Source organism: Heterodontus francisci, chromosome 4 (assembly GCF_036365525.1).
Source record: "Heterodontus francisci isolate sHetFra1 chromosome 4, sHetFra1.hap1, whole genome shotgun sequence".
In the NCBI taxonomy this organism is placed as follows: domain Eukaryota; kingdom Metazoa; phylum Chordata; class Chondrichthyes; order Heterodontiformes; family Heterodontidae; genus Heterodontus; species Heterodontus francisci.
In genome coordinates this window covers 136,482,923-136,507,357 of record NC_090374.1, presented here as the reverse complement: position 1 = coordinate 136,507,357, position 24,435 = coordinate 136,482,923, and the positions used below count along the sequence as shown (strand labels likewise).

The 24,435-nt window shown below is 43.8% G+C and overlaps 1 protein-coding gene across 6 annotated transcripts in view; it reads right to left on the bottom strand.

Annotated features, from left to right (window-relative positions):
- The window catches only part of smarca2 (SWI/SNF related, matrix associated, actin dependent regulator of chromatin, subfamily a, member 2), a 211,363-nt gene extending 198,205 nt beyond the window's left edge, over positions 1 to 13,158 (bottom strand). The window contains exons 1-3 of one of the 6 annotated variants that reach the window (XM_068030208.1): positions 12,962 to 13,158; positions 6,291 to 6,353; positions 5,593 to 5,854 (exon numbers count right to left, since the gene is read on the bottom strand). In XM_068030208.1, coding sequence (XP_067886309.1) covers positions 5,593 to 5,820 — 228 coding nt within the window. In that variant the 5' untranslated portion in view covers positions 5,821 to 5,854; positions 6,291 to 6,353; positions 12,962 to 13,158. Of the gene's footprint in view, positions 1 to 5,592; positions 5,855 to 6,290; positions 6,354 to 12,340; positions 12,831 to 12,961 lie in introns of those variants that run through there. The other 5 variants (XM_068030207.1, XM_068030206.1, XM_068030203.1 and 2 more) reach the window with 5 other exon arrangements.
- Positions 13,159 to 24,435: the final 11,277 nt, after the last annotated feature.

Below are 24,435 nucleotides of genomic sequence, written 5' to 3'. Positions count from 1 at the left end.
ACAAAACTTTCCTGCCTTTCCCCATACCCTTAACTCCCTTGTAGATCAAAAATCTGTCTAACTCAGCCTTGAATATATTCAATGACCCAGCCTCCACTGCTCTCTGGGGAAGAGATTTCCAAAGATTAACGACCCTCAGAGAAGAAATTCCTCCTCTTTTCATCTTAAATGGGAGAACCCTTATTCTGAAACTAGTTCTAGATTCCTCCAAAAGGGAAAACATTCTCTCAGCAATTACCCTATCAAGCCCCCTCAGAATCTTCTATGTTTCAATAAGATCACCTCTCATTCTTCTAAACTCCAATGAGTATAGGCCCACCATGCTCAACCTTTCCTCCAAAGGCAAGCCCTTCATCCTAGGAATCAGCCTACTGCACCTTCTCTGAACTGCCTCCAATGCAAGTACATCCCTCCATAAATAAGGAGACCAAAACTGTACGCATTCCAGGTGTAGTCTCACCAACGCCCTGTACATTTGTAGCAAGACTTCCCTACTTCTATAAAAGCAAAAAATGTATTCCCTACTTTTATACTTCATCCCTTTTGCAATAAATGCCAACATTCCATTTGCCTTCTTAATTACTTCCTGTACCTGCATGCTAACCTTTTGTAATTCATGTACAAGGACACCCAGATCCCTCTATACCACAGCATTCTGCAGTTCTCTCCATTTAAATAATATTCTGCTTTTCTATTCTTCCTAACAAAGTAGATAACCTCACATTTTCTCACGTTATACTCAATCTGCTAAATTTTTGTCCACTCACTTAACCTATCTATATCCCTTCACAGACTGTGTCCTACTTACAACTTACCTGCCTACCTATCTTTGCATCATCAGAAAATTTGACTACAATACACTCTGTCCCTTGATCCAAGTCATTAATATAGATTGTAAATAGTTGAAGTCCCAGGAATGATCCCTGTGGCACCTCACTAGTTACGGTTCGCCAACCTGAAAATGACCCATTTATCCTGACTCTGTTTTCTGTTCGATAGCCAATCCTCTATCCATACGAATATATTACCGCCAACACCATTATCTCTTACCTTGTGCAGTAACCTTTTATGTGGCATCTTAGCGAATGCCTTTTGGAAATCCAAAACACTTCATCTACTGGTTCCCCTTTATCCACCCTGCTTGTAACATCCTCAAAGGACTCTAATAAATTTGTCAAACACCATTTCCCTTTCATAAAACCATGCTGACTCTGCTTGATTGCATCATGATTTTCTAAATGTCCTACTACTTCTTTAATAATGGATTCCAGTATTTTCTCAATGAGACACGCAAGGGTAACTGGCCTATTGTAATGAACGCTGGACTTCATAACATGATTATGTTTTAAAAAATTGATTTTTAAACAATTTAAGATGGAGTCCTGGCTCCATCCAGAACTCCAGGATAGTAATGATTTTTCTATCTTTAGCGCGAAGGTATTATGAACACTGGGCTTTGGAACGCAATGTTTTTAAATCTGTGATTTTTAAAAGTTTAAGATGGGAGGTAGACAAAAGACAGGGAATTATAGACCAGTTAGCTTAACCTCTGTAGTGGGGAAGATGCTTGAGTCTATTATCAAGGAAGAAATAGCAGGGCATCTCGATAGAAATTGTCCCGTTGGGCAGACGCAGCATGGGTTCATGAAGGGCAGGTCATGCTTGACAAATCTTTTGGAATTCTATGATGACATTATGAGCAAGGTGGACAATGGGGACCCAGTGGATGTGGTGTACCTGGATTTCCAAAAGGCCTTCGACAAGGTGCCGCACAAGAGGCTGCTGCATAAGATAAGGATGCATGGCGTTAGGGGTAAAGTATTAGCATGGATAGAGGATTGGTTGACTAACAGGAAGCAGAGAATGGGGATAAATGAGTGCTATTCTGGTTGGCAATCAGTCACTAGTGTGTGCCTCAGGGATCGGTGTTGGGACCGCAATTATTTACAATTTATATAGATGATTTGGAGTTGGGGACCACGTGTAGGGTGTCAAAGTTTGCAGATGACACTAAGATGAGTGGCAGAGCAAAGTGTGCAGATGACTGTGAAACTTTGCAGAGGAACATAGATACATTGAGTGAATGGGCAAAGGTCTGGCAGATGGAATACAATGTTAATAAATGTGAAGTCATTCATTTCGGTAGGAGTAACAGGAAAAAGGATTATTACTTGAATGGTAAAAAGTTGCAGCATGCTGCTATGCAGAGGGACCTGGGTGTCCTTGTGCATGAATCGCAGAAGGTTGGTCTGCAGGTACAGCAAGTAATTAGGAAGGCAAATGGAATTTTGTCCTTCATTGCTGAAGGGATTGACTTTAAAAGCAGAGAGGTTATGTTGCAGCTGTATAAGGTACTGGTGAGGCCGCACCTGGAGTACTGTGTGCAGTTTTGGTCTCCTTACTTGAGAAAGGATGTACTGGCACTGGAGGGGGTGCAGAGGAGGTTCACTAGGTTGATTTCGGAGTTGAGGGGGTTGGCTTATGAGGAGAGACTGAGTAGATTGGGATTATATTCATTGGAGTTCAGAAGAATGAGGGGGGATCTTATAGAAACATATAAAATCATGAAGGGAATAGATAAGATACAAGTAGAGAGGATGTTTCCACTGGCAGGTGAAGCTAGGACAAGAGGGCATAGCCTCAAGATTAGAGGGAGCAGATTTAGGACTGAATTAAGAAGGAACTTCTTCACCCAGAGGGTTGTTAATCTATGGAATTCCTTGCCCAGTGAAGTAGTTGACGCTTCTTCAGTAAACGTTTTTAAAGCCAAGGTAGATATCTTTTTGAACAATAAAGGAATTAAGGGATACTGTGGGAGCGCGGGTAAGTGGATCTGAATCCACGAAAAGATCAGCCATGATCTTATTGAATGGCGGAGCAGGCTCGAGGGGCCGGACGGCCTACTCCTGCTCCTAGTTCTTATGATCTTATGGGGAGTCAGAAAAGTCAGATGACCTCATATACATTCTGCTTAAAAACAAAACAGAAATCTTTGTTACCAGGACAACAGAAAACACAGATGAAAGACTTTTGAGAAACAGCAACTGCAGGGATATAACATCTGAAGAACAATGGGTTTCACCCTATAATAAAAACAAGAAATGCTGGAACCACTCAGCAGGTTTGGCAGCATCTGTGAAAAGAGAAGCAGAGTTAACGTTTCGGGTCAGTGACCCTTCTTCGGACCCAAAGAAGGGTCACTGACCCGAAACGTTAACTCTGCTTCTCTTTTCACAGATGCTGCCAAACCTGCTGAGTGGTTCCAGCATTTCTTGTTTTTATTTCAGATTTCCAGCATCCGCAGTATTTTGCTTTTATTTTAATGGGTTTCACCCTTCCGGACTTTTGCATTGTAAACAAGCAATCAGCAATTCTGAGGAAGACAACCAGCCTCATTGGGGGGAGGGGGGTGGGAGGGAGAGCGAGAGAGCGCGAAAGAGAGGGGTGGAACACCTGCTCTCAAGAAAAGCTAATACAGCGAAAGGCTGCGAAGACTTGAACCCGTTTTGAAAGTTAAAGTTTGCAGAGAAGTAAAAGATCAACAGGATCACTGGGGATTGTCTTATTCACAGACGTCCAGGTCAAAAGTGCTCAGAGAAGTGAGCAAAGAAGACACTGACTTGGAGAAAGGTTTGGGAAATCCAACCCATTGCAACTGGGAGGAGTTTGGACTTTTTAACCACAAAGATTTCACCAAAGAAGACTGTAATGTATAAGTGTGGTGTAAGGATTTAAGTCTTTAAAGAAAATACCTTTCTATATAATTTTGGGTATCAGCTACTTACAAAGTACTATTTAGTTAATGGGGATTTCTTTCAGTTTAGTTGTAATAAAGGTCTTAAAATGTGAAATCTTGTCACGTAACTCTTTAAATTGGTCTGGGGGTTCATATCTGGTATTTTAACACCAACAGTCTCACTGAGATCGTAACACTATAGTTTTTTGCTTTCTGCCTCCCTTCCATTTTAGAATAGGGACGTTACATTTGTGGTTTTCCAATCTGCAGGGACCTTTCCTGAATCTAGGGAATTTTGGAGGATTCACTATCTCTGCAGTCACTTCTTTTAAGACCCTTGGAGGCAGGCCATCAGGTCAAGGGGACTTGTCAACCTTCAGTTCCATTAGTTTTCCTGGTACGTTTCCTATAGTGATAGTTCCTCCCTCCCTTTTCACCCTTGATTTTCAACTATTCTTGGGATGCCTTTTGTATCTTTTTCTGTGAAGACAGACACAAAATACTTGTTCAAAGTCTCTGCCATCTCCTTGTTTCCCATTATTAATTCCCTAGTCTCATCCTCCAAGAGACCAACATTTATTTTAGCTACTCTTTTCCTTTTTATATATTTGTAGAAGCTCTTTGTTTTTATATTTCTTGCTAGTTTAATCTAATATTCTAATTTCTTCCTTTTTTATTAAGTCATCCTTTGCTGGTTTCTAAAATTTTCCCAATCTTCTGGCTTACCGCTAATCTTCGCAGCATTGTAAACCTTTTCTTTCAATTTGATACATCCTTAACTTCCTTAGTTACTCACAGATGGTTCCTCCTTGTAAAGATTTTCTTTCTCAATGGAATACATCTTTGTTGAGAGTTATGAAATACATGGTGATTATGTTTTCAGTTTCTGGATATTTTTCTATTACATCTTTGAGTATTATCTTTTCTACCACCAAAATTAAGGTAATTGGTCAATTAGTTCTCTAAACTTGTTCTATCTCTCTTCTTAAATGGAGAAATGACATTTGTTGTCCACCAGTCCTCTGGCACTATTCCTTTTCCAAATGAATTGTTATATATGTGTGATAGTGCTTTAATCACCTCTTCCCTAATGTATTTTTAAAAGCGTGAATGCAATCAATCCGACCAGGAGTTTTATCCCCTCTCAAGTTTGATTAGTTCATCAATTGTCTCCCTCCTTTCTAACTTAAATATCTTTATATAATTTTTTTGATCGCTTCTTCCAATGTTATGTCCACCATGTTAGTCTTCCTAGTAAATACAGAGGATAAATAAGTTAATATTTTTGCATTTTGCTGTCATTATCTGAGAGTTTATCGTGGCAAACTTCCCTATACCGATTTTCCTTCCATAATTTAGGCGTCCGTATAGTTTTTTTTTAAACTAGAGCAATAGTTCACAGAAACTTGATTTGTGTTCAATCAAATTTCAAATACAAATTAACGTTGTTTGTTGTGGTTTGACTGATTTCAGGTGAATTGCACTGAAAAAACTAGCCCAACCTAGTAGAAGCTCCAGGCCCTTACATGAAAGATAATTTATTTTACTTCAAGTGTACTCACAGAATACTAACACAGTATGTAACAGTATACCCTGCCTTGCTGTGTTCTGGTCTGCCCAGACAACCACAACAAAATTCAAACCTAAAAAGATGAAAACAAGCAGCAAATGCTGGAAATCAGAAATAAGAACACAGAATTCTGGAAATACACAGGTCTGTGAGTCGATAAAAAGAAAAGCTAGGTTTACATATCAGGTACAATCCCTCATCAGAATTGCATTGCCTATTCATGTACTATGTGCTTTAGTACATATTTCATTAAGTAATATTTTCAATTTTCTTCATACATCATTACCTTGTGCATCTGATGCATGCTATCCTGCTGGTACTCACTCGGACCCTGGGGTGCTATCGAATGGGTTACGTTTGATGGTCCTGGACTGGGACCCATCATACTATGTACTGAACCTGGTGAAGGTCCTGGTCCTGGGCTCGGGCCTAGAATAGGTCCAGGAGATGGACCTGGTCCTGGAGATGGTCCAGGGTGAGGCATCCCACCAGAGGGATCTGTAGGAGTCGACATCTATGCCAGTTTTGCTCGTTATCTTGAAGAAATTCTATCAAAAAGAACAAACATTGGAACATAAACTCAAAGTAAGAAGAAATGTATTTAACTGAACAATGTTCTTCTGTCCCTAAACTCATAACAGCAAACAATATTTTGAAAGAAGACATTTCATTGCATCTTCCCAATTAAGAGGAAATATGCTCACACACTTGCATGCAAAAGAACAGGAAGGTAGTGAAATAATTTGCTAGGTTAGTCAGAAAAAATCATAATGTGAAAATAGATGGTGACAAAAGCAATGTTACACCTGCTACTTTGCAGCAACACTATTAGATTACGTTAGCCTAATGTGCCCATTTTCTTACATGGTGTAATATTCAATTATGACTTTTTCTCCCCTTGTGCTGTTATTTTTAGTCATTGAGATTTTCATAAATTCGCACACAAACTGCAGAGTATAGAAGACAACACAGCAGTTTACATACATTATGCAATTATGCATACCAACATCTGTGCTTTCATGCTAGACTGCCCATAATTTCAGATTTCTGAAAAACAAAATAAGACACCGACACTGGCAAAACACTATATACATAAGACATCGGGGCTGTCATTTTAGAAACTGCTTTTCTATGGCAAGCTCTGAAGCAGATCCAGAAAATATCTTTATCTACTGTATTCCTGATTACTGCCAGAGCCCCAAGGCCCTTACTTATTGATGCTACACAAAAAAATTGCTGTACTGTAAATTTGATTAACTGTGTTCCACAGAAAGAGGACAACCAATAAACAAAAAGAAAAGGAATCAGCAGAATGAAGGCAAGGACTGATGCAGTTTTTAACATTCTTTACAGTACTACAGTACGTAATATTGTCTATAATATGAATATGGAATCAAAACAACATCTTCATTACAGCAGCCTGACAACTGGATTGTTAGAGAGAGGTTGCATCATTTTTGATGGCTCCAGTCTGCAGATAACAGTTAATAAGTGTCAATTATTTCGCAAAATCTCTATTAAACCGAACAGAGAAAATGCACCCTGGAAGTATCTGGTGGTTTCTATTCAGTCATTTTATTCAAGGCCTGAAACTAACAGCTGCCAATCAGCAAATGTCTTGACTTTCAGTTGAATTCCTGACCTTCAAGAAGGAGGGGGACAGAGGCAAGAGAGAAAAATAGAGGGAAAAAAAAACAGTAGCAGGCCTCCAGTGCAAACTTTAACAATTCACAGTCTAATTTCACACTCATCAAAAACCATGACAAGAGGAATGAAGCATTCTTTTCCATGACATAAAGGACTATTAAAGAAAATAGCTTAGGCATTCCTAATTAACTTCGATAAACATGAACTGACAAATCAACATGCACAGTTGCCTAGTTCTCAAGGTTTAGGTATATCATCTATAAACCTTATGAGATCAACTTGCGCTGAGCATGACCCAGGTTATTTGCTGTTGTCACCAAACGTCAAGTTTAAAATGGCTCAATTTGACATTGCGTTCTTTTTTACTCATCAGCCACTCTTACTCTTCCAAAGAAGAGCAAACAGAATGTAAGAAATTAAAGTAAACCTAAGAAGCACCAGGTGCATCAAGGTGCAGGTAAAACAAATTGCTTGAATCTTCTAATTCACTGTTTCTCCACTGACTTCCTGCAGTGCAAGAAACTGATGTGCTAGTTTACTTTTCTCCCTCAGGGTTCCCTAACCCCCACCCCACCAACTCCCTGCACTACCAGCTGCTCCATTGAGAAATTGTGCATGTACAGTAGTTTCTGGGTTTGAGTGACAGTCACTGGTGTGCCCCAAACCCATAGCCACAACTGTTCAAAGCAACTGTCATTACTACCTATCTTAGGATATTCCAGGCAATGTAGATTCAGGCACATCAGAATTCATCAGCGATTTATCGAAGAAAAATACTTCATTAGGTTTTTGCTAATGAAGGAAGCCTTTAATTTCCACTTTCTTAAAAATTGGGCTTTCACAAACTTCCACTTCATTTTCTACTTTTGATGCAGAATAAAGAACATGGCATTTATAGAGTGCCTTCCACATCCTAAAATAATTCCATAGTGCTTTACTGCCTATGAATTTCACTGATTTGTAAACACAGTTTGTTTCATTGATAAATACAACCAATTTGCATCCAAAGCCTGAACGGGTGAAACGAATGATCAACTAATCTGTTTTTGGTAGTGTTGGTTGAGGGATAAATGTTGGCCAGGACATTGGGAGAACCCTCTTGCTCTAGTACCACTGCAATTCATCTGAGCAGGTAGACAGGGCATCAGTTTAACATCTCATCCATAAAATGCCAGCATTGCATTCCCTCAGTACTGCACTAAAATGCCAAGCTAGATTATGTGTTCAAATCCTGAATGGGGTTTGAACCCATGATCTTCTGACTGAAGCAAATGTACTACCACAAAGCCAATATTAACACTCAAGAGTAAGTGCTTCAAATGCTGCACATCTTGAATATACTAGTAACAAGCAAACTTTTGGTAGTAAGTACTACATTATTGTGAACATTAACACTGCAGTGCAAAACAACTGCAAGAATTTACATTTATGCAGGATCTTTAATTTAGGAAAAGTTCCACAGAGGCATGCAGAAAACTGTGCCATGCCAAAAGAAAGATAAGCAGAAGTGACAAAAACTTGGTTGAAAAAGTAGATTTTCAGAAGGGTCTTAAAAGAGGGAGAGGTAGAAGGGGAGAATTCCAGAGAGCAGGATCTACACAGCTAGCGGACTTTGTGACAATAGGTACGAGTGTCAATGAACACACGGACAAGCCTTTCACATTTGAATCATTGAGACCTGAGCCAACATAGGTCAGCAAGGCTCAGTGAAGGGAAAGCCGGATAGGATACATGCAACAGAGCTTTTAAAGAACTTGAGTTTATGGAGCGTGTGGATTGGGAGACCTGCAAGGAGAACACTGGAGTAATCAATACTGGAGCTGACAAAGACATGTAGGAAGGCTTCAGTGGCAGGTGAGCTAAGGTAGGGACAAAGGCAGGCAATGTTAAGAGACCAACGTTGGCAATCTCTGTGATAGAACTGGCATGGGGTTGAACAGGAAGCAGAGGCAGTCTGGCTCAATGCGAGACAGTGGTAAAAAAGGGGAATGAAGTGGTGAGGAAGCAGAAGGCACTGTCTTTATTTTTCCCCACTGTTCCAGTTGGAAGGAATGAAGACTCACCCAAAACTAGACATTAGACAAGCAACCTAACACAGGTAGTTGAAAGGACTGTTAAAGTTGGTGGTGAGGTCATAAATGTACATGTGGAAGCTGACCTTTTAGCTATAGATAATTTTCAAGAGAACACATATAAAAAGAGAGGATCAAGGATGAATCCTGGGAGCACTTTAGAGGTAGCTACACAGGTGTGGAAAGAGAAGCCATTGCAATAGACCTTCCAACTAAGATCAGATAGGCAAGAGTGGAACCAAGTGTGGGCACTCCCATAGAGCTGAGCAATGGAGCAAAGGCATTTGTGCCCTTGGTTAGGAGGGTCAGTAGGATGCCAAGGACCCAGCCAGGCATTAGTAACAAGAGAAGGAAGCCAGGTTTCACATCTGCTCCATTGCTAGTATAAAGCAATTAGTGTAAATTATATTAATGTTATTGCTAGCACAGACAACAGTTTTCCAGATTTCCTCAGCAAGGAATGTTAGCAAAGCCTAGATGCAGGCCCCAGCTAGCCCAAGCATATGTGTGCAGAGTAAATCAGAGTTAGAATATGAATACGTTGTGTGATTTTTTTTTTTTTTAAATTGAAGCTAAATTTGGAATTACAATATACATATTACTGGAGCTTTTAGACTCTTCATATTGAGCACTAGAATGCAGCCATCAGATAGCAAATTACCATAGAAATTCCAAAGGATTTGAAGAAAAACCCCACACACACATGAGCACTGTTCAACTGCCTTTATGTTTGGTTTTCTGGATACAGCATTTAATTATTTGCCACCTAGATTAAAAAGCTGCTATAGCTGATTGTTTTAATTGTCCTCAACAGCAGGATATGTTAACTACAATAACCCAAGTTTGAACCACTTTTTACCACGGTCTTAAGTATTTTGGTTATTCCCAAACTTTTGACATAACTGGAACAGAAAATCCCAGAACAGACTCCAGCTTGTATTTGTGCTATTATTTCAATCAAATCGCTTTTAAAATGTGAAGATAATATTGCATTGTTATGGCTACAATAAAACTTGTTAGACCAATCGGCAAACAGTAATGCACATTATAGATCCCTTTGTGAGTACAGCAAGCTTCTTGCACTTGTTTTATATAAGTTTCCAACAAGACATCAAAGCACAAGAGTTAAAAAAAATCTTAAAGGCACCATTGAGTTCTGCCAGTTAGCCCATAGATTTGTCACCTAGTTTCTGCACTGCATATGCTGCACAACTTTATGTATGGAAGACTTTCTCTACAACATGCTTTTCAGGAATAATAACCATTTTATGACAAGGGGTGTGGCATAATTTCACACGAGTCCCACTCTCCATTAATAACAGTTACTGAAAATGAAGGTTACAGCCACATACTAATAATGGCAGATCAGACCCAATTGCAAAAACCTGCCAGCTGAGATATACCAGATTCAACCCTCAGTACTGAACAGCAGACTCTGCACATAATAAAACTAACATTTTTTAATCAAATGGTACAGTACCTCCGGTTCCTAAGCCTAACATTCTGGCCGATAAAGCCCATGCTCAATTGAATAAGTATTTAAATTACCAAAATTCTGGTTTTTGCCATTTTTATTTTGTGGGACTGGAAGTTTTGAAAATGCTATTCTTAACAATGTTGCCTTGCTGGCAGCAACGTCCTAAATCAGAAGGGCAAGATCTGTTTGCATCAGCAATTTGACATTTTTAGAGATACAGCACTGAAACAGGCCCTTTGGCCCACCGAGTCTGCGCCGACCATCAACCACCCATTTATACTAATCCGACACTAATCCCATATTCCTACCACATTCCCATCTGTCCCTATATTTCCCTACCACCTACCTATACTAGGGGCAATTTATAATGGCCAATTTACCTACTAACCTGCAAGTCTTTTGGCTTGTGGGAGGAAACCAGAGCACCCGGAGAAAACCCACGCAGACACAGGGAGAACTTGCAAACTCCACACAGGCAGTACCCAGAATTGAACCCGGGTCACTGGAGCTGTGAGGCTGCAGTGCTAACCACTGCACTACTGTGCCGCCATATATGCAAATTAATGGGAACGTGGAACCAAACTTTATATTCAGTCCCTGTGACTCCCTGGCATACACATAAGTGGCCCACCAGGACAAAAAGCATCAACACTCCTGCCCGACAGGAAAGCAAGCCAAATAACAATAAAAATCCGGAGAAAAATTAATGCTAGGTTAAGTTACTAAGCTAGAGCACTGCAGAATATTTCATTCGAAAAAATTGATTCCAATTAAGTGTTAAGAAACTAACACGAAAAAAAACCCAATCAAGTACATATCTGTATTATTTAACAGATGGGATTACTGTTCTTTTTCACCACTGATCAGTAGAATAGAAAACTGTAACCAAACACAACCAGTAAGAGGTATAAGCCACGAAAATAGAGTCCAGTAATTTATGACTAAGCTGACTGTCAGATTTTTATTGTATATAGCATTGATATTAGTGTCAATATAAATACATTTTTGAAACCCATTTTAACACAAATATGGAGTAAGCATATGTAACTGTAAAAAGGAGGGCAGTGCAGCTGAAGTGGTAATAAAATGAGCGATGCAAGGTGAAGTTATTCAACGCAATTCCTGCTACATCCCCACATTGCATTTAGTCTATCTTGCAGCAAAATGTTATACGACATACTGCAACATGTTCCACAGAACTTTACAACGACTTTCCCCCAGATTCAATTTTTCGTACGCAAAAGATAGATCGCCACCGCCAGAAATAATGCTACTGATCTCTTGTAGGAGGTTTATAAGCCTTTTAGAATCAGAATCAAAGTTCCCTTCAAAGCAAACCAATAAAAAATAAATAAATGAACACAAACAAATAATCTCCAAAAGGAGGAGGGATTGGGGGAATGGGACAAAAGCTGCATTAATGACCCAGACAGTCACCAAGAGCAGCCCTGATCCAGGGAGGGTGCTCCCGACACCCGGCCTAGTTCAAACTCCTGACTCGGGGGCAAAGTCACCCACATCCAGGCCTCAAATAGCAGCAACAAAAGGCGGCGGGATCGCGGAGACCGGACCAGGTTAATAATATTAAATCCAATACAATCCGCGCTGCTGAGGAGCGACTGGGCCTAGAGCTCGGGCCGGGCCTCCTCTCAGACACTGAGGAGGGTGAACAGCGGCCGAGCCGGCGGCAGAGGAGCCGCCGCGGGAACATTTCCTCACGGGGTTTGGGCGCCTAAAGACGGAGCCGCCCGCAGAGGAAAAAAAATATCTCAGCGAGTGCCCTCCGGCTAAAGATTAATAAACACCCCGGACTAGGGCCTAGGACCGGCTCAACAAACCTGCGGCATTAATCAATCCGAGCTACGGCTCGGGCGGGAGGCCGAGGACCGGGAACCCGACCACGCGTCAGGAGGCGGAAATAAATCCGAGAGAAGCGACTGAGTGGGGCGGAGCGGGTAGCGGCAGAAACCGGGAACTCAGTAAACCCAGGCCTCGTTCAAGCCACGGGGCCGCCTCTCGCTCGTTCCCTCCCGGGCCAAATCCGAGCTCCGAGCCGCGGCCCCAACCCCGAGCTCCGGCTCCGAGCCGCGGCCCCAGTCCCGAGCTCCGGCTCCGAGCCGCGGCCCCAGTCCCGAGCTCCGGCTCCGAGCCGCGGCCCCAGTCCCGAGCTCCGGCTCCGAGCCGCGGCCCCAACCCCGAGCTCCGGCTCCGAGCCGCGGCCCCAGTCCCGAGCTCCGGCTCCGAGCCGCGGCCCCAACCCCGAGCTCCGGCTCCGAGCCGCGGCCCCTTTTGCAGAGCTGAGCCGCCAAGTTAATAACTCCCCAGCTTCATAAACCACTATCCACCCCACCAAAAAAAACTTGTCCACCCCGAAAGTGCATAAAGGTTAAAACTACAACAGTTTCAGCTTAAAAAACTACAGCAACAAAATTAAACTATATCTAACATGGAAATCTTACCCTTCAATATCGCAATCACTGACTTACTCCAGGGCATCGGAATTTGTGAAAACAGTTGGGGGCGCTTTTACTTATATCTTTATTATTTTTATATATATTGTAACCTTTTTGAGGAGTTTTTTTTAATTGAGTGGCAAAGAGTTGTTCTCATTGGTGAAGTGACAGGCATCAACTTCCCCTTTCCTTCAATCCTCTTCCGACTTTAATTTCGCTATTTTCTCCAACTCGCCAACAACTAGCTTGGCAGGAAATCCCGCCTCTATACTCCAAGTTCATTGGATACTGTACTTACAACACCCATCATTTTATCAAACCCCACAAATCCTGTATTTGTTTAGAAAATACCACAAGTTTTGTATGTAAAATAAATCATATATTAAAAAGATCTATTTTCTCCTGTACCCTCTTCTTCAGCCCTGTTATTTTTCTCCTTGCTTCCAACTTAATGTTTTGCATTTCTACCTCTGCAATATGAGGAATAGTGTATTAAATAACTACATAGAGATTGTGCACTGTTCAAAATGGTTGGGGGACTGGGGTGAGTTGCAAATGCAGAGGGAAGCTGGCTTCTATCTTAATGGATCGAAATCAGTTACAGCACAGAAGGAGACCATGCGTCCATCGTGTCTGTGCCAGCTGTCTGCAAGATCTACGCACCTAGTCCCACTCCCTCACCTTTACCCCGTAGACCTGCAAAGTTTTTCTATTCAGATAATTATCCAATACCCTTTTGAAAGCCATGATTGAATCTGCGTCCACCACACTCTTAGGCAATGCATTCAGATCCTAACCATTCTCTGCGGGAAAAAAAGTTTTCCCTCATGTTGCCTTTGGTTCTTTTGCCATTCACCTTAAATTGTCATCTTCTGGTTCTCAATACTAATGCCAATGGGAACAGTTTCTCCCTATATACTCTATCCAGACCCCTCATGATCTTGAACACCTCTACGAAATCTCCACTCGACCTTTTCTCTAAGGAGAACAACCCCAGCTTCTCCCTTCTCTACATGCAGCTGAAGTCCTTCATCCCTGGAACCATTCTTGTAAATCTTTTCTGCACCCTCTTTAATGCCTTCGCATCCTTCCTAAAGTGCTGTGCCCAGAATTGGACACAACAGAGGAGATTTACTAGGATGTTGCCTGGTATGGAGGGAAGGTCTTACGAGGAAAGGCTGAGGGACTTGAGGTTGTTTTCGTTAGAGAGAAGGAGGAGGAGAGGTGACTTAATAGAGACATATAAGATAATCAGAGGGTTAGATAGGGTGGATAGTGAGAGTCTTTTTCCTCGGATGGTGATGGCAAACACGAGGGGACATAGCTTTAAGTTGAGGGGTGATAGATATAGGACAGATGTCAGAGTTAGTTTCTTTACTCAGAGAATAGTCGGGGCGTGGAACGCCCTGCCTGCAACAGTAGTAGACTCGCCAACTTTAAGGGCATTTAAGTGGTCATTGGATAGACATATGGATGAAAATGGAATAGTGTAGGTCAGATGGTTTCACAGGTCGGCGCAACATCGAGGGCCGAAGGGCCTGTACTGCGCTGTAATGTTCTATGTTCTATGCAATACTCCAGTTGAGGCCAGACCAGTGTTTTAGAAAGGTTTGCCATAACTTCCTTGCTTTTGTATTCTATGCCTCTATTTATAAAGCCCAGGATCCCATATCCCTTATTAATCACTTTCTCAACTTGCACTGCCACCTTCAACGATTTGCGCGTATATACTCCCAGGTCCCTCTATACCTGCACCTTCTTTAGAATTGTATCCTTTATCTTGTATTGCTCTGGATAACTTCCTTGCTTTTGTATTCTATGCCTCTATTTATAAAGCCCAGGATCTGATATCCCTTATTAACCGCTGTCTCAACTTGCTCTGCCACCTTCAACGATTTGCGCATATAAACTCCCAGGTCCCTCTGTACCTGCACCTTCTTTAGTATTGTATCCTTTATCTTGTATTGCTTTCCTCGTTCTTTCTCCCAAAATGTATCACTTCACACTTCTCTGCATTAAATTTTATCTGCCACTTGGGGAGGTGGTCGCGTAGTGGTATTGTCACTGGACTAGTAACCCAGAGACCCAGGGGATTGCTCTGGAGACATGGGTTTGAATCCCACCACAGCAGAAGGTGGAATTTGAATTCAATTAATAAAATCTGGAATTAAAAATTAATCTAATGATGGCCATGAAACCATTGTCGATTGTTGTAAAAACCCATCTGGTTCACTAATGTCCTTTAGGGAAGGAAATCTGCTGTCCTTACCTGGTCTGGCCTACGGTTGACTCTTAAATGCCCTCTGAAATGGCCTAGCAAGCCACTCAGTTGTATCTAACCGCTACCGTCAATGAAGAATGAAACCGGACGGACCACCCGGCATCGACCTTGGCACCGGAAGCGACAACGGCAAACCCAGCCCTGTCAACCCTGCAAAGTCCTCCTCACTAACATCTGGGGGCTTGTGCCAAAGTTAGCAGAGCTGTGCCACAGATTGGTCAAGAAGCAGTGTGACATAGTCATACTCACGGAATCATACCTTACAAACAATGTCCCAGACAGCGCCATCCCAATCCCCGGGTATGTCCTGTCCCACCGGCAGGATAGACCCAATAGACATGACAGCACAGTGGTATACAGTCAGGAGGAAGTTGCACTGGGAGTCCTCAACATCGACTCCAGACTCCATGAAGTTTCATGGCATCAGGTCAAACGTGGGCAAGGAAACCTCCTGCTGATTACCACCTACCGCCCTCCCTCAGCTGATGAATCAGTACTCCTCCATGTTGAACATCACTTGGACGAAGCAATGAGGGTGGCAAGGGCGCAGAATGTCCATCACCAAGAGTGGCTCAGTAGCACCACAGCTGGCCGAGTCCTAAAGGACATAGCTGCTAGTCTGGGTCTGCAATAGGTATTGAGGGAACCAACAAGAGTGAAAAACATACTTGACCTCGCCCTCACCAATCTGCCTGCCGCAGTTGCATCTGTCCATGACAGTATTGGTAGGAGTGACCACCGCACAGTCCTTGTGGAGACGAAGTCCCACCTTCATATTGAGGATACCCTCCATCGTGTTGTGTGGCACTATCACCGTGCTAAATGGGATAGATTTCGAACAAATCTAGCAATGCAAAACTGGGCATCCATGAGGCGCTGTGGACCATCAACAACAGCAGAATTTGACTCATTCACAATCTGTAACCTCATGGCCCGGCATATCCCCCACTCTGCCATTACCATCAAGCCGGGAGACCAACCCTGGTTCAATGAAGAGTGCAGGAGGGCATGCCAGGAGCAGCACCAGGCATATCTCAAAATGAGGTGTCAACCTGGTGAAGCTACAACACAGGACTATCTGCGTGTCAAACTGCATAAGCAGCATGCGATAGACAGAGCTAAGCGATCCCATAACCAATGGATCAGATCTAAGCTCTGCAGTTCTGCCACATCCAGCCGTGAATGGTGGTGGACAATTAAACACCTAACTGGAGGAGGTGGCTCCACAAATATCCCCATCCTCAATGATGGGGGAGCCCAGCACATCAGTGCGAAAGATAAGGTTGAGGCATTTGCAACAGCCTTCAGCCAGAAGTGCCGAGTTGATGATCCATCTCGGCCTCCTCCTGAAGTCCCCAGCATCACAGATGCCAAACTTCAGCCAATTCAATTCACTCCGCGTGATATCAAGAAACGACTGAAGGCACTGGATACTGCAAAAGCTATGGGCCCTGACGATATTCCGACAATAGTACTGAAGGCCTGTGCTCCAGAACTTGCCGCGCCCCTAGTCAAGCTGTTCCAGTACAGCTACAACACTGGCATCTACCCTGCAATGTGGAAAATTGCCCAGGTATGGCCTGTACACAAAAAGCAGGACAAGTCCAACCCGGCCAATTACCGCCCCATCAGCCTACTCTCAATCATCAGTAAAGTGATGGAAGGTGTCATCAACAGTGCCATCAAGCGGCACTTGCTTAGCAATAACCTGCTCAGTGACGCTCAGTTTGGGTTCCGCCAGGGCCACTCAGCTGCTGACCTCATTACAGCCTTGGTTCAAACATGCACAAAAGAGCTGAACTCAAGAGGTGAGGTGAGAGTGACTGCCCTTGACATCATGGCAGCATTTGACCGAGTGTGGCATCAAGGAGCCCTAGCAAAACTGAGGTCAATGGGAATCAGGGGGAAAACCCTCCGCTGGCTGGAGTCATACCTAGCGCAAAGGAAGATGGTTGTGGTTGTTGGAGGTCAATCATCTGAGCTCCAGGACATCACTGCAGGAGTTCCTCAGGGTAGTGTCCTAGGCCCAACCATCTTCAGCTGCTTCATCAATGACCTTCCTTCAATCATAAGGTCAGAAGTGGGGATGTTCGCTGATGATTGCACAATGTTCAGCACCATTCGTGACTCCTCAGATAATGAAGCGGTCCGTGTAGAAATGCAGCAAGACCTGGACAATATCCAGGCTTGGGCTGATAAGTGTCAAGTAACATTCGCGCCACACAAGTGCCAGGTAATGACCATCTCCGACAAGAGAGAATCTAACCATCTCCCCTTGACATTCAATGGCATTACCATCGCTGAATCCCCCACTATCAACATCCTAGGGGCAACCACTGACCAGAAACTGAACTGGAGTAGCCATATAAATACCGTGGCTACAAGAGCAGGTCAGAGGCTAGGAATCCTGAGGCAGGTAACTCACCTCCTGACTCCCCAAAGCCTGTCCACCATCTACAAGGCACAAGTCTGGAGTGTGATGGAATACTCTCCACTTGCCTGGATGGGTGCAGCTCCCACAACACTCAAGAAGCTCGACACCATCCAGGATAAAGGATCCCGCTTGATTGGCACCCCATCTACAAATATTCACTCCCTCCACCACCGACGCACAGTGGCAGCAGTGTGTACCATCTACAAGATGCACTGCAGCAACGCACCAAGGCTCCTTAGACAGCACCTTCCAAACCCGCGACCTCTACCAACTAGAAGGACAAGGGCAGCAAATGCATGGGAACACCACCATCTGCAAGTTCCCCTCCAAGTCACACACCATCCTAGCTTGGAACTATATCGCCGTTCCTTCACTGTTACTGGGTCAAAATCCTGGAACTCCCTTCCTAACAGCACTGTGGGTATACCTACCTCAAATGGACTGCAGCGGTTCAAGAAGGCAGCTCACCACCACCTTCTCAACGGCAATTAGGGATGGGCAATAAATGCTGGCCTGGCCAGCGATGCCCACATCCCATGAATGAATTTTTTAAAAATCATCCGCAAATTTTGAAATTGTGCCCTGCACACCCAAGTCTATGTCATTAATATAGGTAAAGAAAAGCAGGGGTCCCAAAACTGATCCCTGGGGACCCCGCTATATACCTTCTTCCATTCCAAAAAACAACCGTTCACCATCCTCTCTATTTCCTGTCACTCAGCCAACTTTGTATTCATGCTACCACTATACCTTTTATTCCATGGCCTTTAGCTTTACTGACACCCCTTTTTTGTGAAACTTTATCAAATGCCATTTGGAAGTCCATGTACACCACATCAAACACATTACCCTCATCAACCCTCTCTTAACTCATCAAAAATGCTCTATCAAGTTGGTTAATCCCAACTTGGTCTTAACAAATCCACACTGGCGTTCCTTAATGAATCCAGATTTATCCAAATGACTGTTAATTTTGCATCCAGCAGACCAGCACTTATCTTGACAGCCGCTATGCCGAGAACTTCACCAGGTTTCTAATTGTGAGCATAGGAGCAGATCAAGAGATGGCTGTCTTTGGGTCATGAAGTTTCAGATAATGATTTTGCCTGGGTCAATATTTGGACTCAAGCCAATGACACTAAAAATATGGAGGGAAGCTGTCTAAGATTCAGCTGTGTGGTGGATTAAGGTATCCAATACTCCAGGATTGTCCTGGAGTCTCCAAACATTGGAGATTAATCTCCAGGACACTGCTGCGAGCAATCCTGGCGAAAAATCATGGGGGCATTATCTATGAATACTTAGTAATAAAAATATTGAAGATTGGCTGATTCTTAACTATTAGTCAAACAATCAGGTGATGAAGGTAAGGGTATTATGGGTTACGAAACCAAGTCGAGTTCGATGGAGTTAAAATATAGAATGGCAGAACAGGCCTACACCTATGCCTATGTTCATCCTATGAATAGTCTGTTTGTAAAGACTGTTGGCTTTACAATTGGGGTAGGACAGTGGCATGCCACAATGAAGATGTATTAGGAGACCAATGGTGGGATTGAGGGGTGGAGTTTTTTAAGGTGGGAGGTTATGTGATGAAAACTCCAGGAAGACAGCCAACCAGAGTTGGCAAGCCTGAGATGCATTAGTATTTTAAATTTCACTTGATGCCTTTTGGGAATCAGAGAATATTTATATCGAGCTTTAGGAGACTAAATAGGACAAAATCCACAATGCAGTGCCCGAAAGCAGGTTCAATATTAAAGGGTCTATGGGGAAAGAGCAGGGGTTGGGACTAATTGGTAGTTCTTTCAAAGCGTTGGCACAGTCATAATGAGCTGAATGGCCTCCTTCTGTGCTGTATGAAGCTAGGCTTCTATGAATAGGGTAGAAGGTATATGGTCTGCAGAAGGAATTGGCTTGATGAAATTAGGGTTGCCCACTCTGGTTTGACACCATCAACAATAATTTGCATTTAATACTGCTGGAGGTTTTATCTTTTGTTACTCAGTCATGGGACGTGGCCATCACTGGAAAGGCCAGAGTTTATTGCCCATCCCTAACTGCCCTTGAGAAAGTAGTGGTGAGCTGTCTTCTTGAACCGCTGCAGTACATGTGCTGATAGTACATCCACAGTGCTATCAGGGAGGTAGTTCCAGAATTTTGACCCAGCGACAATGAAGGAACAGTGATCTATTTCCAAGTCAGAATAGTATGTGACTTGGAGGGAACTCGCAGGTGGTGGTGTTTCCAAAGGTTTGCTGTCCTTGACCTTCTGGGTGGTAGAGGTTGCCGATTTGGAAGGTGCTGTTGAAGGAGTCTCAGCAAGTTGCTGCAGTGCATCTTGTAGATGGTACTGCAGCCCCTCTGAACCGGTGCTGGAGAGAGTGAATGTTTAGTGTGGTGGATGGGATACCAATCAAGCAGCCTGTGGACTAAAGGAGGGTAGGAAGGAGGAGACCAGCCAGGGGTGCATTAGAATAGGCAAGACTGGAAGTAACAAAGACATGGATGAGGATTTCAGCAGTGGAAAAGCTGAGGCAGGGGTGGAAACGGGCTATGTTACAGGGGTGGAAATAGGCAGTCTTAGTGATGACACGGATATGTGGTTGATAGCTCACCTTGGGGTCGAATCTGACACTGAGGTGGTGAACAGTCTGGTTCAGCCTCAGACAGTTGCCAGGGAGACGGATGGAATCGGTGTCAAGGGAATGGAGTTTGTGGTGGGAACAATGGCTTCAGTCTTTCCAGTATTTAACTGGATGAAATTTCTGCTCATATAGTACTGGAGTTGGATAAACAGTCTGACAATTTATTGACCGTGGATTGGTTGAGCAAGGTGGTGGTGAGGTAGAGCTGGGTGTTATCAGTGTACATTTGGAAACTGATGTGTTTTCAGGTGATGTGGCTGAGGGGCAGCATTTAGATGAGAAAAAGGAGGGGTCCAAGAATAAAGGACAATCCTAGCAGGCTGGCAACCATAGATAAGATGCATGATATTAAGTTCTAAATAAAGAGCATTCCACCAATGCTGACGAAGAGTTAAATCGCTCTTTGCTGAGTTTCCCTGTGCCACACGCTGCTAATAAGTTTTTTTAAAGCAAGGGGAAGGCTCGAGCAAAAAAAAAAGTGTGGCTCAGTAATGGGAAAACAGGCATGCCAACTTCCTCAAATTCAATAAAGAAAATGTTTATTTATAATAAAACAAAGTAAAATACCGCAGTTCTGAAAATCTATTGTTCATATTATGGAAAAAGATATGGCATTGGTGAAGGTCAAAAAAAGATTCACACAGATGATACTAGAACTGAGAGGATATACTCATCAGAAAAGACTGAACAGCTTGGAGCCCTTTTCTCTAAAAAAAAGAGAAGGCTGTGGGGTGACCTGATCAAAGTTTGTTAGGGTAGAAGTGGACTACATTTTTCCACTTATGAGGGAGCAATTTTATGCTGTCTACCGCAGTGGATTTGGGGATGGGCAAGCTGATATAATTAGACGGGAGGTGTTTTTTCAGATTCCCAATGGCAGGATATTTTAAAGGAATTAAGTCGTCGGCGGGTTTGTGGCATTCTGGGATAGCCCCAGAAGGTGGCAGATTGCAAGTTTGCTTTCATTTAAATAACATGAATACTCCTTACCCTCTGCATAGTTACAATTTAGTCCTACCTGCCAGATTAAGTGAACAGTGAGTGATATTCCCATGCCACCCGGTTCATGAATATTTCGATGTGGCGCGCAACAGTCGGATTTGTGCAGTTGAGTCTCAGGACTGTGCTCTTCTCACTTTAACTCAGCCACTAAACTAATGCCAGCATTGCAATGGATGTTTACCTCCACGCCAGCATTGGAATGGATGTTTGCCTCTAGGCTCGGCACCAGCAGAGGTGAATCATCTCATGGGATGGCGGCAACTGCATGGGCAGGGGCTACAGGGAGGAGCAGGGGAGGGTAGTTGGGGAAGGAAGGGTAGGGATGATCAGGTGTATGGAGGAGCAGGGGAGGGTGGAGTTCTTTTTTTATTCATGGGGGATGTGAGCATCGCTGGCTAGGCCAGCATTTATTGCCCATCCCTAATTGCCTTTGGGAAGGTGGTGGTGAGCTGCTTTCTTGAACCGCTGCAGTCCTCAGGGTGTAGATACACCCAGTGTCTGTTAGAAAGGGAGTTCCAGGATTTTGACCCAGCGACAGTTAAGGAATGGCGATATTGTTTCAAGTCAGGATGTGTGGCTTGGAGGGGAACTTGCAGGTGGTGGTGTTCCCATGCATCTGCTGCCGATGTCCTTCTTGGCGGTAGAGGTCGTGGATTTGGAAGGTGCTGTCGAAGGAGCCTTGGTGCATTGCTGCAGTGCATTTTGTAGATGGAAAACACTGCTGCCACTGTGCGTCGGTGGTGGAGGGAGTGAATGTTGAAGGTGGTGGATGGGGTGCCAATCAAGCGGGCTGCTTTGTCCTGGATGGTGTCAAGCTTCTTGAGTGTTGTTGGAGTTGCACACATCCAGGCAAGTGGAGAGTATTCCATCACACACCTGACTTGTGCCTTGTAGATGGTGGACAGGCTTTGGGGAGATAGCAGGTGAGTTACTCGCTGCAGAATTCCCAGCCTCTGACCTGCTCTTTTAGCCATGGTATTTATGTGGCTGGTCCAGTTCAGTTTCTGGTCAATGGTGACCCCCAGGATGTTGATAGTGGGGGATTCAGCGATGGTAATGCTGTTGAATGTCAAGGGGAGATGGTTAGATTCTCTCTTGTTGGAGATGGTCATTGCCCAGCGCTTGTGTGGCGCGAATGTTACTGTGTTCAGGTTGTTGAATGGTTGATGTTGATGGTGAAGATGCATTACGTCGGCTGCGGGGGTGGTGGATGGATTGGATCAATACTGTGTGAAGATATTTGGCAAGGGCCTAAAGGGAGGAATGAGTGCTGTCGAAGTCAGGGATCTGAGGGGCAAATGAGGGTACTGGCTAACAGAGGGAATGATCACAGTCAAATGGGGGCAAATGAATTCTGTAGGGGCGAAGGTCAAGACTAATGGATAGGTGTTCAACAGCTTCATATGGAGGAGAATGGGACTCGGCAACAATGGTCAGTTCGATGCGAGGAGGTTCAAGGATAAGAGTCGGCATGTCGATAGTAACGGGAGTTGGAATGGGAGGAGGGATGGCATGAATGCATTGATGATTACACTGTGTACAGTAATGGGGGGAAGCTCAGTGGTAACAGAGGGAAGGGTAATGGTAACATTAGGTGGGTCAAGGGTGATGGGTTCAAGCTGGAAGGTTGAAAGAGGAGGTTGGAAGGTGGGAAGACTTGCCCTGAATTTCATGCGTACCATTTTCTCCAACGATAATGGTAACCATGTGGACACCCAAGGATTGTAAGGAGAGTGGGAGGAGGCAAAAAATCATGGGTGTGTCTTCCACCTGGTTGCAATTTGAAGGCAAATATAAGGGAGCTGTTCATTGCCTCAATGTTTCAGTTCACTAGCAACAGAAGGCTGAATCGCCACACTCTGCTTATTTATTGTTTAGAAAAGCCATAGCGACATGGGTCTCATACACCCAATTTATCCAGTACCATGGGAAAAAGAACAAAGGAGAGACTAAGGAAGGCACTTTTCCCTCAACTCATCATGCCTGAGCGCCAGCAACAGGCAAAACAGGAAGGTGAAGATGCTCCAAATGATAACATCGAGGAATGGCCTTATTGAAGACGGGCACTGGCATGTCATCACATCCTCAGGACAAGGAGAAATTACCTGTAGATGTCAGAGAAGCAATGTCAGAGGTGCCTAAGGATGTCGCATGAAATGGTCACAGAAATTTGTAGGATCCTGCAGCCACTCGGCTTCGATGGAAATCCCATGCCAGTTGCCCTCAAGGTGACTGCTGCACTCAATATTTTCTTCAGCGGCTCCTTGCAGGGGTCCACGGGCGACATATGTGGCATCTTGCAGTCTACGACCCACAGATGCATCAAAGAGGTAACCAATGCCCTTTTTCGATGTGCCAATGATTTAATCTAATTACCTGCAGCCGAGGACAGACAGGCAGCAAGATCTGCAGCCTTCGGCGCCATCGCTGGCTTTCCTAGAGTGGCCATTAGAGCTCTCTGGAACCAGCCTGCTGTCTTTGACAATTGCAAAGGCTTCCACTCCATAAACGTACAACTGCACTGCCACCAAAGGAGAAGAATCATGCATGTTTGCACACATTTCCCAGGGAGCTGTCATGACTCCTTACATTTTGAGGAACTCCCACCTGCCAGCAGTTTTCGAGGAACCAGCAAAAGTGGACAGATGGCAAAGGTTACCCACTTTGTACATGCTTGATGACAGCAGTACTTTATTCCCCAAAGTGCTACTGAAGACAGGTACAATGTTGCTCATGCATCCACCAGAGCCATCATTGAACACACCATGGGCATGCTGAAAATGTGATTTTGTTGCTTTGACTGGTCTGGAGGTGCTCTTCAGTATCTGCCACAGAGAGTGTCATGAATAATCATTGTCTGCTGTGCCTTGCACAACCTTGCAATTAGACATGGCAACATTCAGCAGGCGGAGGAACAGGAGGAACACCAGTACTCCGCAGAAGAGGATGACTATGAAGAGGATGAGGAGGAGGACAACAATGACAATGATGCCATCATTGATATGAGGGCCATGGAGAGACAAGCAAGAGACATCAGGGAGAATCTAATTTATGCACTTTCAGTCAACAATAAGCCACATCATCGAGGAATGTTGGGAGGGGAAACATAATAATT